This window comes from Gorilla gorilla, chromosome 4 (assembly GCF_029281585.2).
Source record: "Gorilla gorilla gorilla isolate KB3781 chromosome 4, NHGRI_mGorGor1-v2.1_pri, whole genome shotgun sequence".
NCBI lineage: Eukaryota > Metazoa > Chordata > Mammalia > Primates > Hominidae > Gorilla > Gorilla gorilla.
This window is the reverse complement of record NC_073228.2, coordinates 117,173,057-117,189,167: the sequence shown is the minus strand read 5'-3', so window position 1 is coordinate 117,189,167 and position 16,111 is coordinate 117,173,057. Positions and strand designations below refer to the sequence as shown.

At 41.5% G+C, this 16,111-nt stretch overlaps 1 protein-coding gene across 4 annotated transcripts in view; it reads left to right on the top strand.

Annotated features, from left to right (window-relative positions):
- The window catches only part of MCC (MCC regulator of WNT signaling pathway), a 481,477-nt gene that overhangs the window by 142,830 nt on the left and 322,536 nt on the right, over positions 1-16,111 (top strand). For all 4 annotated transcript variants that reach the window (XM_055387453.2, XM_055387452.2, XM_063706709.1 and 1 more), the window contains exon 3: positions 5,165-5,376. In XM_055387453.2, the coding sequence (XP_055243428.1) occupies positions 5,165-5,376 (212 nt within the window). The remainder of the gene's footprint in view (positions 1-5,164; positions 5,377-16,111) is intronic.

The window sequence follows — 16,111 nt, the reverse complement described above, 5'->3', positions numbered from 1 at the left end:
TTGTAGATGTTATTCAGTGTCTGGGCATTGAAGAGTTAGGTATTTATTGTAGTCTTCACAGTCTGGGCTTGTCTGTGCCTGTCCTTCTTGGGAAGGCCTTCCAGTATCCAAAGGGACTTGGGCACCAAGCCCAATAATACTGTGTATTTTTCAGACTCTTAGAGGTACCACCTTTGTGGTCTTGGATAAGATCTGGAAGAATTCTCCAGATTACGAGGCAGAGACTCTTGTTCTTTTCCCTTACTTTCTCCCAAACATACGAAGCCTCTCTTTCCCTGTGCTGAGACACATAGAACTGGGAGTGTGGTGATGCAACCACCCCTGTGGTTCCCACCACTAGGACTACACTGAGTTGGACCTGAAGTCAGCACAGCACTGGATCTCACCCAAGGCCCACTGTAACCACTATGTGGCTACTGCCTATGTTCACTCAAGGCCCTAGGGCTTTACAATCAGCAATTTGGGAAACCAGCCAGGATTATGTGCTCGCCTTCAGGGCAGTGAGCTCCCCCAGGCTCTGGGCAGGTCAGAAGTGCTGTCTGGGAGCAAGGGATTGGAGTAAAAAAAAAACTTAAAATCTACCTGGTGCTCTATTCTAATATGGCTATGCTGGCCCTCAAACCACAAGACAGAGTTCTTCCTGCTCTTTCTTCCCCTTTCCATAGGCAGAGGAGCCTCTCTCAGCAGCCACCACCACTGACCCATGGTGAGTTCTGCCAGGCCATTGTCAATGTTCCCTTAAAGTGCAAAGACTCTTCAGTCAGCTTTTGGTGAATGCTGTGAGGCCTAGGAATCACTTTCAGGGCAGTGGGCTCCCTTCTGGCCCAGGGCAGGTCCAGAAATGCTGTCCAAGAGCCTGCTTGTTGCTCTACCCCACTATGGCTGAGCTGGTGGTACCTGCGGTGCAAGACAGAGTCCTCTTTACTTTCCTCTCTGCTTTTCTCAAATATAAGGAGTCTTTCACTGTAGACACCACAGGTAGGAATGTTCTAGGACTCACCTGAAACCAGCATAGCTCTGAGTCTCACCTAAGGCCCACGGCAAGTACAGCCTGGCTACTACTACTGATTATTCGGGGCCCAATGACTCTTTAGTCAGCAGGTGATGAATCCTGCCAGAAATGGGTCTTTTCCTTCAAGGCAGAAGGTTCCTTTCTGGCCCAGGGTATGTCTACAAATGTCTGGAAGCTAGAGCTTAGAATGGGGGGCCTCATGACTCTGCCCGGTGCCCTGTCCTGTTATGGCTGAGCTGGTTTCCAAGATGCAAAACCAAATCCTCTTTACTCTTCTCTCTCCTCTCCTCAAGCAGAAGGAACAAGTCACTTTCTTTGCTGCAAGCTGTGATGCCTGGGGTTACTGAGGTGGGGTAATGCAAGCCCTCTCTTAGCCAACCCGGGTGATGTCTCACAAGTCATATGCTGCCCTAGTCCACCTAAGCCCAGCCCAGCACTAGGATCTGCCTAGGAAGAATTGCAGTCTTTGTGTCCTAGACTGCCTTTCAAGTTTACCTAGAACCCCAGAGCACTTTAGCCCACGGTGGCAAGGCTTGCTGAGAAACTCAAGTTCCGACTGCTGGGATGGGCAGTTCCCTTCTGGCTAGGGCTGATCCAAATGCTCCCTCCATGGGTGGGCAATGACTGAGGTCTTCACAGTTTGGCTCCCTGCTGTGACAGGGCAGCACTGAGTTCAATGCCAAGTCCCCCACTTGCTGTGCTTTCCCTCTCCCATAAGCACAGATTCTCCATGGTACATAACCACTGCTGGAGAGTACGGGAGGAGTGGTGTTGGTGATTCAAGACTGTCTTTCATACCCTCTTGAGTGCCTCTTTCAGCGAGAGGAAGTCAAAACCAGGTACTGTGATTGCTTACCTGATGGTTAGTTCTTATGATGGTGCTTTTTTATGTGTAGGTAGTTGTTAAAATGTGGTATTCCTGCACAGGGGGATGATCAGTGGAGGCTTCTTATTCAGCCATCTTGCTCCACCTCAGAACTGCTATATTTTCCTGTTTGAGAATGAGGCTTCATGTTTGCATAAAGAAAAAGTTTAAGTGTATAATTTATTTTGACTTAATTCCCATGTTGTATTTCTAGGTTAAAAAGTGAAACTGTAGGGTACTACAACCATGGATAATTCAGCAATCCATTCAATAAATGTTTATTAAATGCTAGCTATGTCACAGGCCATGTGCACGGTGCTGAGAGTACTGTGGTGAACATATAAGGCAAGGCCCAGCCCTCTGTCTGTTTGTCTTATGTATGAGATATAAGTCCATCTGTGACTCAGTCCAATGTGGGGGCTCCACTTTTCAATGCTGATCTCTGTTAGTCTTCTTGCCACATGTTGCTGGAGCCATAACAGAGGCCCTGAGGCATTTAGGCAGATAACAGACAGTGTTCAGAGGAACAAGGGAAGGGAGAGCAGGCATTTGGCAGTCTATGTTAAGGAAAGAAGAACCTGCCTTGCAATACAATCAATAGACTTTAACATTAAAGTAAACTTGGAGCAATTGCAAACATAGTGACAGAATTGCCTGCTTTGATACAAAACAGTTGATGCATCCCAGCTATAAAGGCACTGTATAAAAAGAATGTTGGGTTAGACCGACTGGAGAGGATCAGTAGAGCCAGAACAGTAAGGGGAAACCATCTGAAGACAGTTTTCCTATTCACATTGATTAAATTCATCAATACCTGATAAGAGGAGACTGGACATTCATATCAGAACTCACTGTACACAAACTGCAGTTTGCTGTATGTAATTATTCTCAAGTAAATTATAGAGTAATCTGTATATGTTCTCATTTCATAGTACAAACTGGATCATTTGTGTCCTTTTTTTTGTCATTAAAAGCCATGTATTAAAGACCTACCAGAATGAGATCTTTGCAGGCAGGGACTACAATTTCTCATGTTTACTGCTATATCCCCAGGACCCAGTACACGTCCTGTGCATAGACTGTTGTTTGTGTTGTGGCTGCCTAGGCCTTTTGAGCACCCTTCTGTTTAGGAAATGTCTCACCTTATCAATACTACCTCTCTAAAGTAAAACCAGAAAACACATTTACCCAGCTTTCCTTGCAGCTAGAGGCATGCAGCCTAGGCTTCACCAACCAGATGCACCCACAAGACATTTCCATTCCAAAGTGAACAACGCAAGGAAACAGGTTTACCTCAAATCTATTTTTTTCTGGAAAGAGTGACAACTCAAGCATCAGGCTTTCTCCTCCAGGAAGCTTTCCCTGAACATTCCCCATTCATCTCCAGATGGACTGAGTTAGATATCCTTCCTTTAGTTCTACTTTTTCATTGCACTTTCCCATTTGTATTATAACTATTAGCATATTTTATTACCTTCTAATCGTCTGTAATAATTAAGGTAATACTAGCTGCTCTAATCAACAAACCGAAAGTATGTAGTGAATAAAACACAATGGAAGTTCCTTAAAGAACTAAAAGTAGATCTACCACTTGATCCAGCAATCCCACTCCTGGTTATCTACCCAGAGGGAAGTGTCATTATATGAAAAAGATACTTGCACATACATGTTTATACCAGCACAATTCGCTATTGCAAAAATATGGAGCCAGACCAAATGCCCATCAATCAATAACTGGATAAAGAAAATGTGGTATATATACATCATGAAATACTATTCAGCCATAAAAAGGAACAAAATAATGGCATTCATAGCAACCTGGATGGAATTGGAGACCATTATTCTAAGCGAAGTAACTCAGGAATGGAAAACCAAACATCATATGTTCTCACTCGTAAGTGGGAGCTAAGCTATGATGAATCAAAGGCATAAGAGTGACACAGTGGACTTTGGAGACTTGGGGGAAAGTGTGAGTGGGGGGGTGAGGGATAAAAGACTACACATTGGGCACAGCGTACACTGCTCGGGTGATGGATGCACCAAAGTCTTAGAAATCACCACTAAAGAACTTATTCATGTAACCAAACACCACCTGTTCCCCAAAAACCTATGACATAAAAAACATGTAAAAAAAAAGGTTTCTTTTCTAATCATGTTAGGGCAAAATAGGGTACTTAGGATGAGCAGACACCTCTTCTGCAAGTGATGATTCTGGAATCCAGGCATCTTCCATCTACCTTGTGGTTCCACCATCTGTACCACATGGTTTCCAAGGGTACCATTCCCATCTGAACCAGGCCAGAAGGCAAAGGGCATGGAGAATCACACACTGTGGGGCTTTATAAGCAAGGCCCAGCAGTGATGCTTATCATTTCTGTTCATATTCTATTGCCCAGAACTCAGCTTCATTGCTATCCCTAACTGGAAAATACAGTCTAGCTTCCTTCAGGTAAGAGTACATCAACAGTAGAGAGTCATGATACTGTCGGTTGCAGTGGCTCACACCTGTAATCCTAGCATTTTGGGAGGCCAAGGCAGGAGGATTTCTTGAACCCAGGAGTTCAAGACCAGCCTGGGCAACATAGTATAGAAATGAGGTCTACAAAAAAATTTTTTTTTAATGAGGCAGGAGGATCACTTGACCCAGGAGGTTGAGGCTACAAATGAGCTGTGATCACGACACTGCACTCCCACCTGGATGACAGAACAAGACCCTGGCTCAAAAAAAGAAAGAAAGAAAGAAAGAAACAGAGAAAGAAAGAGAGACAGAGAGGAAGGAAGGAAGGAAGGAAAGGAAGGAAGGAAGGAAGGAAGGAAAGGAAGGAAGGAAAGAAGGAAAGAAGGAAGGAAGGAGAAAAAGAGAGTCATGATAAAGTGCCATATGTTAACTTCCTGTCATTCTTCTTGCTTCCTTTTTCCTCAGTTGGGAGAAAGAATGACCAGTGCTAAGGCTAATGTAGTAGCCCTGTGCAAATCACAGTTGTGACTCTGATCTGGATTCCCTTTACTTGGCTCTCCAGTGCTTTTTTTGCTAAGCATTTCTGTTTAGGGGGCACATATTCATGGGACAGTTATTTTTGAATGCTTTGCCTGAAATTGCTTTTATCTCCAGGCTCCCCATGTGTCAGTTTGAAAGAGAAAGCGCTTAGCATGCAGCCTGGGCACCACATGTGTTCTGAGATGCTGGCACATGGAAGGCTTAGGAGGTTCCAAATCATTGCCTATTGGCCACCCACAGGCTAATGAAGGAAATGTCTTTTCATATTCTCTGCTTCTCTTGGACTTAGGTGCCTTATCAGCAGCAAGGGAGAGCTGGGAATATGACTCTGGTGCCAGGGATCTCCAGAGCCCGGATGTGCAGAGCCAGTCAGCCCTCCAGAAGCTGCTCGAGTATGGCGGAAGCTCTTTGCATCAGCAGGCTGCTCTCCACAAACTGCTCACACAGTCCCTGCACATTGGCAACTCTGTAGGAGGAAGCTATCTAGAGCTGGCCAACACAGTGAGTACTTTTTGGTTCATGGAACACATATTTCGGCCTGTCTGTATTCCAATACAAATATTTTAATTTTGTGCTCCAGGGGACATATTGGGTATTGTCTTCTTTATTGCGGTAAATATTGTACCATTTCCAGCATTGCCAGTAATGTTTAGTGTTCCAAAGTTGCCAGCACTTAGGGACTTCACTCTCATCGAGACCAGAGTAGACTCCTAAAAGGTGTTTTAATTAAGGCTGTAACTTGCACAGGTTTAATTACTAGAAGATGCACAACAGCTCTTCCATAACTAGACTACTTCTATGGTTCTAGACATTACAAATTAATAGGATATACTTGTTTCCTAATTTGGACTTTACTTATTTGGAAAACAAAAAGGAAAATATTGCATTGAAGGTTTCTTGTTTCTGGTTATACTTTAAGAGTATTTTTTGTTGAAAACTGTGGAACAACTTAGAATGTCATTATGTGTAGTTTACCTTCCTTTTTCCTTCAAGGTGAGTCACTACAAAGCGACCTTTGGGCAAAGAGCTATTGTCTTCTCTTCTAAGTCAGGGCTGCCAAATGAGGCGGGTGGCCGATGGCCTGGCCATTTTGGGTGACATGCAGACAGTACAAATTGAGATTGCTATCCAGCCACTGTGGGAAAGGTCTAAAAGCCTACCTGGCTTTTTGAAACTGAAGTTCAAATGGTAGACTAAGCATCCTAATAACCTTGACTTATGCATATTTACAGTCTGCTTTGATGTAGACCAGTGGTTTTCAAACTCTGAGTTTGAGGCACACTTTCTAATTCTGACACTTTTGGTGGGATGTTTGAAGGAACTAGCAATTGTAAATATGGCAATAATAATTAAAATACAATCATCAGAAAAATCCCAATTAAATGACAGTCTACAAAATACATAACCAAAACTCCTCAAAACTGTCAAGGTTATCAAAAAACAAGGAAAGTCTAAGAAAGAGAAACTGTCCAGCTAAGAGAAGCCTAAGAAAATACGACAACTAAATGTAATGCATACCCTCAATGGGATCCTGGATCAGAAAAAAAGGACATTACAGTAAAACACACATGCACGCACACACACACACACACACACACACACACACTAAGGAAGCCTAGATAAAATATGGACTTTAGTTAATAATAGTGTGTCAACATCAGTTTATTATGACTAGTATACCAAAATAATGTAAGATGTTAATAAGTAGGAAAAACTATTTGTGGGGTATATGGTTACTCTCTCTCGTATCTTTGCAAATTTTGTCTAAAACTATTTTTTTTTTTTTTTGAGATGGAGTTTCGCTCTTGTTGCCCAGGCTGGAGTGCAATTGCGCAATCTTGGCTCACTGCAACCTCCGCCTTCCGGGTTCAAGCAACTCTCCTGTCTCAGCCTCCCAAGTAGCTGGGATTACAGGTACCTGCCATGCCTGGCTAATTTTTGTATTTTTTTTTTAGTAGAGACAGGGTTTTCACCATGTTGGCCAGGCTGGTCTCGAACTCCTGACCTCAAGTGATCCACCCGCCTTAGCCTAAAACTGTTATAAAATAAAAAATATATTAAAAACATATAAACATGCACAGTCACTGCTAGGGTATGATAATGTCTCATAAAATCTGTAAAAACATTCATAGTTATTGCACTGTTTGTCACTTGGCCACACTTCAAGGACATTCTTGCACAGTTTGAGTAGAACTCTAACTATCCTAATCTTGCCCTCCTATGTGCTCAGGAGATTAGGCGATTATCAGTGAATATGTCATCTTTCTCTGGCATAGGCCTGGACTTAGGCTATGCCTGCTTCAAATAATTTGCAGCAAGTTGAACCCTCCTCTGTACTATATCAGCTCAGCCTTTTCTCAAGACAGACATTGCCATAACAGGATGGGTTATAGCAGAAATCAGTGTTAAACAGAGATCAAAATTTGATGGTACCTTCTCTGGAGGGTTCCAGGTTCATGGCCCACCAGTTTTCTGCAACAAATCTGCTATTGAAAACTGTGGGAGTTGGCTGTTTCCTATCTCTGTGTGACTCTGTGGTTCCCAGCTTCTCCAGTAACCTCCTGGACTGATTTCTGTTCTCCTGTCTCTCCTGATTGGAGGCCAGCTCAGCCCTTGGGGTTCCCACAGCCAGGTTCTCTAAGTTGGCTCTTCAGGGGAGTCAAGGCACAGAGAGCTCTCACATACCCCACAGTCATATACATACCCTCTTTTTACTTTACTGGTTAAGCTTTAGAAATGAGGGAACACTGCCTAACATTTCCTCTGCACACTCACTTAAGGCGATCCCTTGGCAAGAACTGAACCATAAATGCAAATGCAGGCACTGAAGTCCTATGACTATGATTACACTATTTATTTCCTCACCAAATGGAAAAGTAAAACTTTAAAAATACCATTTGAATTCACAGACCCATTTTTAATGCCCTTGGACCCTGTGGTAGAGTACATTTTGGGCTCCAGTTCTTCATCCTGTCCTGTGTCTTCACCATTTGTCATGCAACTCTAGAGTCCTTCTGTCAGACATGTGAGAGTGATACATGATGGTTGTTTTCACCATTGTGTTTGCGGTAGTTTGTTTCATAGCCATAGTGACTCAGGGTCTACTCAGAAGGGTCTGTAGAGCCCGATTTGAGAAATACCCTTCCCAGGTGGCCAAAGAAAGCAAATAGTCTCTTGAAACTGCACATTTGGGCAATCCCTTTATTTATATAATCACATTAAAAGTAATTTATGTCCCTTCTAAGGAAAAATCTTGAACTAATAAAATTAAGTTTTATTATTTTTCTTTTAAATAGCTACTAAGAGCAAAAGGCATTTTATCAGTGTCTAGTTAGGAGACAGAAAGCACACAGTAATTCACACAGGGAAAGTTTAATATAAATGATTATTAACTAGTAGCAGAGGATTACCTACTAAGGGTAAAGAAAACCGTACTGAACACAGGAATAGCACATACGAAGAACAGCCACTACCCCTAAGGCTGTTCCCAAGGAAGGAGTACCAAAGAAGGAACAAATTTGGAAGAGGGCCCTCCCCTCACCCAGGGCTGATTCAGACCCCTTTCAAAGAAAGTCTGCAGCCCACTGAATTGCAGAGAATTTCCCTGAGATGTTGCAGGCCAGGGCTGGCAAGCAGGAAACCAAACTTCTGAACATTCGTCCAGCCTCCTGGGATACCACCCATTGGGGCATCTGCAAGACTCATCAGGTATCACTGAGGTGTCCTCCGAGGTGCCAGAGGGATTCACTGGGAAGCTGCCTGCTGGAGTGGTGGCAAACCCACTGAAAAGTCCCCCAAATAGTGCCACTAAAACTTAATAGGGTGAGTCACTAGATGTCCTATGCTGCTGGCGCCTACCCACCACAAGAGCTAGCAGGGGAGAGCACAGCAGTCAAGCCACAAGAGTCAAGCTGAGTTCCCTTCTTCCTACAGTGTCCCTCCAGCACCCTCTATTGACAAAGGAGAAATGTTTACATGGTCCAACTCCAAGACCACAAAACAGGACAAAGAAAGCTGGATTTGGAGATGAGAAGCAGCAAATGATAACTAGCACAGACATTTTTAGCATTGAGGATTTCCTGGGAGATTCCTACATAAGCTTTTTACCTTTCTAAGCATCTCTTCCTTTTCTTCTACCACCAATCACCAGTCTTCTCCTTCTACCTAAGACAGTGGATACCACGAGGCTTAACATACTGTTCACAATGCAAAGGCAACAAGACAGTGTTGTACACAGATACTTACAGCAGCCATGGTTTTATCGAAGTAGCAAAATGGCCACACATTATACAGAATAAGAGATTTATTATCCTAAGGGCTAGACCTTACACAAATGTGAGAGCTGGTGATGCACTCTATGAAGACTATTGGTTCTGTATCTAGTGCTGAGCCTGAAGTTACTATAGGTTTGTCAGATCAGCTGTTAAGAGGGAAAGCTAGATGTATAGGAGAGTAGGGACAAACCAGAACTCATGAGGACCAATGGGACCATTGAGGACAAACTGGAACCCTCTTCTGTGTCTTACCATGTCCAACGTTGATGCTGTGGGTGACCTGCAGGAGAAACTGGCACTCTATCTCCTGCAGTATGTCTCCTGCACACACACTTGGCCCAGGACTCAGAGAAGCTGAAGGAGGAGATTTAGTGAATTAGAATTACTGCAAGCCTGGTACACCAAGTAGTTAAGCAGCAGATTAGCAATAATGTGTGCAAGTGGACAAGGTGCATAGTGCCTGCTATGGCTTGTTTTCCCCTCCAAAATTCATATGGAAATTTTTTTGCCATTATAACAGTATTAAGAGGTGGGACAGTTAAGAGGTGATTAGGCCATGATGGCTCCACCCTCATGGGTGGGATTGGTGCCATTTTAAAAGGACAGGTTCCTCTCTCTCTCTCTCTCTCCCACTCCCTCTCTCTCTTTTTCTTATTCTCTCACCTTCTCCTTGCCCTTGCACTCTTTCACCATGTGATAACACAGTAAGAAGTCACCTGACAGATGCCAGCACCTTAATATTGGGCTTCCCAGCCTCCAGAACTATAAGCCAATAAATTTCTATTCATTATAAATTACCCGGTTTCAGATATTCTGTGATAGCAGCACAAAACAGACTACAACAGTACTCTGTACCAAGTTTCAGAGCATAAAAAGTATGACTTCTTTACTTCTTCCTTCTGGATTTCACACAGAATGTCTCTCATGGCCATACAGAACCATACAAGAAAGAGAACTCTGGGGAGTATGGTTCCAGCTTAGCTGAATTTAGTACCAAGTCACCACAAAGCAGCAGCAAAACTCAGTGTAATCTAAGCCCTATTCATAAAACTATGGGTAAAGCAATGTGAGATATTTTAAGAGTCTGGTAAAGAGGGTATGCAGTGGGAAAGATGTACTGCCTGTTTTCTGATAGATTTTTTTCTACAAACATTTGTATTACCAGGAAATAATGCTAGTATAAATTATAATGTTATGGATTCTGAGTAGTAACATATGTAAGTATTCTAAAACATAAAACATAACAGAAGTTTCATTTTCTAGATACAGCAGAGATAAATTCCTGAATGAAATAGCAATGTCTAGATAAATTCTGTCAGCTATACTACTTGGTTTTTAAAGTATTAATTATAGGTTTTATTTTTTATTAATAAAAGTATTAATTGATGTACATTAAAATTAATTATACTAGAAGAGAAGCCATGTGGACAACAGAAAGTTGATGAGAAGTAAAAGTAATCATTTGTCTCTGTCTTCCCTCATTTAAAAGGTCTTCACCAACTTTTTAAAATGTATTCTTGAATTGCTTTTAATATAGGGAACTTTTCATTTCTCCTTCTGCAGTCTTAACACACTACAATCATTATGGTACTTGCCAAATTTGGGGTTACCAAACTTTGATCTAGAGGATGTGTGCTAGCTTCGTGGTTAAAGCAAGGCTGATTGTTCTATGAGCACCCTCTTCTGGGCATTGTTCAGAGTCAAAGAACAAAAAATTCTTCAGCATAGAGCATGCTTGTCACCCTTTAGATTTTCAGGGAATTGGGATAGGACAAATAAAATATTGGAATTTTGAGAAAAGGGCTAAGGAATGGCCTAGAATATAGGGTTGATTTTTTTAAAATTCAGAACATTGGCTGGGCACGGTGGCTCACGCCTGTAATGCCAGCACTTTGGGAGGCCGAGACAGGCAGATCACCTAAGGTCAGGAGTTCAAGACCAGCCTGGCCAACATGGTAAAACCACATCTCTACTAAAAATACAAAAATTAGCCGGGTGTGGTGGTGCGTGCCTGTAATCCCAGCTACTCAGGAGGATGAGACCAGAGAATTACTTGAACCCGGGAGGCGGAGGTTGCAGTGAGCTGAGATCACACCACTGCACTCCAGCCTGGGCGACAGAGCGAGACTGCATCTCAAAAAAAAAAAAAAAAAATCAGAAATCAGAACCTTGAATTGTCACTTCCAAGTGATTGAGACTGATTTTTAAAAAATATGTATTGTAAATATATATGTAATACAGCCGGGCATGGTGGCTCACGCCTGTAATCCCAACACTTTGGGAGGCCAAGGTGGGCAGATCGCGTGAACCCAGGAGTCTGACCATCCTGCGCAACATGGTGAAACCATGTCTCTACAAAAAATACAAATATTAGCTGGGTGTGGTGGCACATATCTGTGGTCCCAGCTACTTGGGAGGCTGAAGTGGGAGGATCACTTGAGCTTGGGAGGTGAAAGTTACAGTGAGCCAAGATCACGCCACTGCATTCCAGCCTGGGCAACAGAACTAGACCCTATCCCCCAAAAAAGTGTATATAATATATATATAATATATATAAATATTCTAAAACATAAAACATAACAGAAGTTTCACTTTCTATATACAGCAGAGATAAATTTCTGAATGAAATAGCAATGTCTAGATAGATTCTGTCAGCTATACTACTTGGTTTTTAAAGTATTATTAGCTTTATTTTTATTAATAAAAGTATTAATTGATGTACACTAAAATTAATTATACTATAAAAGAAGCCATGTACATAACAGAAAGTTGATGAAAAGTAAAAGTAATCATTTGTCTCCTTGTCTTCCCTCAAATAGATATATAAATTTATAATGTATTTATATAGATATATACATGTATATGTGAATACATATATACATATATGTACATATATACATATATACATATATATATAAATATATATGAAGCAAAGACATTTTGTTTTTGTGCTTTTAGTTATCTAACATACCAGCTATCTGTGGGGAAGTGCACTGTTTCATGAGTTTTTCTGTAACATTTCAAATGATGAAGCTGTAAACACAGTCAGACTCATTTCTATGCAGATGAAGATGGTAATGTCTGTATTCTGCACCCTGCTGCTCAAGGCTGTCTTTTCCTTTGGATGACTTGGCTTCAACTTTGCCCATTTTAAGACTTAATTTTGTGGTTAATGCTTTTTTGCAAAAGTAATTTACATTTTTAAAGGAGAAAAAAGTCATGAGTTGCGCAAATAAAATCATGCGAATTAAAAAACTGACATAGCAAGTTTTGCTCCTCTGTGTATCCAACAGTCAAAAACTCCAAGCAGCCTTTTTACTTTAGGCTGGTTTAACACCTGTGAATTGAAAATCGAATTAAAACTGTGTATTATCATGCTCATTTGCTATATGATGAAAATTATTAATATAGTCATTATTAACTGAAACTTGATACAACATTATTGGTTACTTTGGAGAATACTGCACATCCACACATTTCATCCAATACAGAAACATCTTTAAAAGGTGTGTGAATAAGAATTGGTGTAGTAGTGGTGAGAGAGACAGAGGTCTTCTTTTTGGTTTAACCACTTCATCAGCTTCTTGTGTTTCACATTAGTTTTTGGTTTGTTTCCCCCTTTTTTCATATCAACCATAAAATACCAAGGAGTTTTTTTGTTTGTTTTTACACTTTTCAGTTCCCACAGTCCTTATTATTCTCCCTCTTATTGAGATCTGCTACCTTGATGTTTTAGGGTCAAGGGATTTGAAAATTCTTAAGAAGAGTTTTCAGAAATTTTGAAATAAAGCAAAAAGATTACTGGGTGCTCTTTCAAAGTCGTATTAGATCCTCTAAGAATCAGCTGTTATTTCAGGAGATGTAGCTTTGTTTGGCTATTTGCTATTAATTGAAGTCTAGAATCTGTAAAATTTGGATGTTAATTTGCAGAAGATCGGTAAGTTACTGATGACTTTTGTTTGGTAGAGATACAAACTACTTTTGCCCAGCATGGAAGGTAACCCCAAATGTTATATTTTATTGGCCCTAGTAAAACGGCAACCATTTTGTAACTAACTTTGCAGTCCTATGCCAGCATTATTTTTTTCTACTGGATTTATATTTAGTAGTTTCTTCTATTCCTTTTTTTTTTTTTTGGAGACAGATTCTCATTCTGTCACCCAGGCTGGAATGCACTGGCTTACTGCAGTCTTGACCTCTTGGGCTCAAGCAGTCTTCCCACCTAAGACTCCCAAAGTGTTGGGATTATAGGCGTAAGTCACTGTGCCTGGCCTCTTCTATCCTTCTTTAAATCACCTTTATTATCCTGCCAGTTAACTCAAAGAATTAAGTAAATCTTAGGAAAATACTTACTTATAGCCAGGGATGGTGGCACACACCTCTAGTTCCAACTGCTTGGGCGGCTGAGGTGGGAGGATTGCTTAAGGCCAGAAGTTGGAGGCTGCAGTGCGCTATGATCATGCCTGCACCCTAGCCTGGGCAACATAGCAAGACATTGTCTCAAAAAATAAAGGAAACATCAAAAAAGAAAGTTACTTACAAGTGGCTACATTTGGGGTAGTATTTGGAAATAGAAACTAAAAAAATTCTAAAGAAATGAGATCTTTCAAGGAGATTTCAAGATATTTACTGATCACTTTTTTATAGTCTAAGAGCTGTCTCAAGATGACGTTGTTGTCATCAGGAGTTCTCAAGGTGGTATTGTGATTAAAAATTATGCTGAATGATCTTGTATGTAGAATTCACTTGGAAATACCAGATCATAGTCAGAGGCAGTGGCTCACACCTGTAATCCCACACTTTGGGAGGCCAAGGTGGGTGGATCACCTGAGGTCAGGAGTTCAAGACCAGCCTGGTTAACATGGTGAAACCCCGTCTCTACTAATAATACAAAAATTAGCCGGGTGTGGTGGCGGGTGCCTGTACTCCAAGCTACTCGGGAAGCTGAGGCAAGGAGAATCGCTTGAACCCAGGAGGCAGAGGTTGCAGTGAGCCAAGATGGCACCACTGTACTCCAGCCTGGGCAATAGAGTGAAACTCCATCTCAAAAACAAAACAAAACAAAACAAACAAAAAAGCAGATCATGAAAAAAATAATAATTTCTACCTACAGAGAGAAGGATTCTTGAAAAACTTCAGTCTAACCTTTTTATTTTAAAAACAGGGATATGGAGGCCCAGATCAAAATATCCACCTAAGGACACACAAAAGTAGTAGAACCAAGACTGTAGGGTAGATTTCCTGACATCCGCTACTAACACTACTATACCCCTGTCCTGGTCTAGAGGATGTCCCTGGTTATTGGCAAAAGAAGGAACAGCTGCTGGGAGGAAGAGCTACTTCAGATCTTTGCTAGTGGACGCTGAGTCACTCTTCTGCTCTGCTCAGCAGTACTGGCTTATTTTTCTGATGTCTTCTAATCCTCTTAGCAGAGTGAATGTTCAGCCAGAACACCACAGTACAGATCGTTGAAATATTGACATGCTTTTGTCCCAGACCCCCTACTCTCTTGGCTACCTAGTCCCTCTGCCAGGAACCCAGAACCTCTCCACAGTTCAGCATCTAAGGGGTTAATGCTGGCTCTGCAAAGGGAAGAGGCAGAATTGCTTCCAGCTGGCATCTTCCAGGCATCTGTTCTGGTTAGCTAGTGCGTATGCCACACTAGTTGTGAAATACTTTTAATATTTCTTCTGCCCTTTGGCAATCTGTTGGACTGAAACCTTGTTCAGGTCCATGTGTAGGACCTGAAGAAAGTGTTGGCACCAGCAGATAGTGAGGTGGTAGGAAGCCGTCATATCACTCTCCAATTGACAGTATTTTTTAAAATGATTCTATTGGATAGTTCAACAGAGGTTCATGTTTTATTCTGTTTCCTACTATCTTTCAGGTAAAGATCTCTGATAAAGGGATTTAGAAAAATTTCAAGTACACTAGAGGGCAGTGGTCCCATATCTAGACACCTGGCAATTACCACTTCCTTTGCATTTCTTTGCCTTTCCTTTTGTGTAGGGGAGGGGAAGAGGGGTTTTCGTCACAGAATACAAATGCCATTTATGTCTGAAGTATTTTATAAAAACAGAGTAGCTGCTTGGCAGCACCCTGTCTATCATTTCTTGTAGTTTCTTTTCCATCCTTCTTCCAATGACTTATCTCAGCATTAACATCTTAATGACTTTTTGCGTTTTTGAAGAAAAGGCAAAGGAGAGATAGGAAACATACTTTCCTACTTTGGGGTAGTAAGGTTTTCTATCTTTGCATCTTTGTATTTGAAAATAAAGTCATGAATTAAGAATGAGGGAGAAAAAAGGTACAGGAATGTATTCTTGTATTTTGTATGTGCAGAGGTATTAAAAGAATAAGTTTAGACAGATTAAATTTCACAGAGTTTAACTGAGCAAAGAATGATTCAGGAATCACTCAGCTCTCAGAACCAGAAGCGGTTCAGAGAGCTCTGCTCCATTACATGGGCGGCAGCATTTATGGACAGGACAAAAGTCAGGTACAGAAACTTGATTGATTACAGCTTGGCATTTGCCTTATTTGAATATAGTCTGATCAGCTGGCTGCCTGTGATTGACTGAGACTCAGCTATTTGTTACAGAACTATACTCCTAAGTTAGGCTTTCAGTTAGTTTATGTGCTAAGTTAGACTGCAATTAATTACATGAGGACTCAACTGTCCTTATGTAATTCAGGCCAAATTTAGTTTGACAGAGGCAAAAGTCACTTAGATGACTGCACTGCTGCCCCCTTCTTCATGATCACCAAGGACAATTATGTTTTAGATCACTCAGTTTTCCTCTCCTGCCCCTCTTCTAAGTAGAAGGGAGCCCTGCTTTCTGGAGGAGAGGCTAAGCTGATCTATATACACTAAAGGGATGGACTGGAGGTGAGTGGATGGGGTAGGGAGGAGAGAAGTTCCATTGCAGTTGGATAGTATAATGGATTTCAAGAGGAGAAAG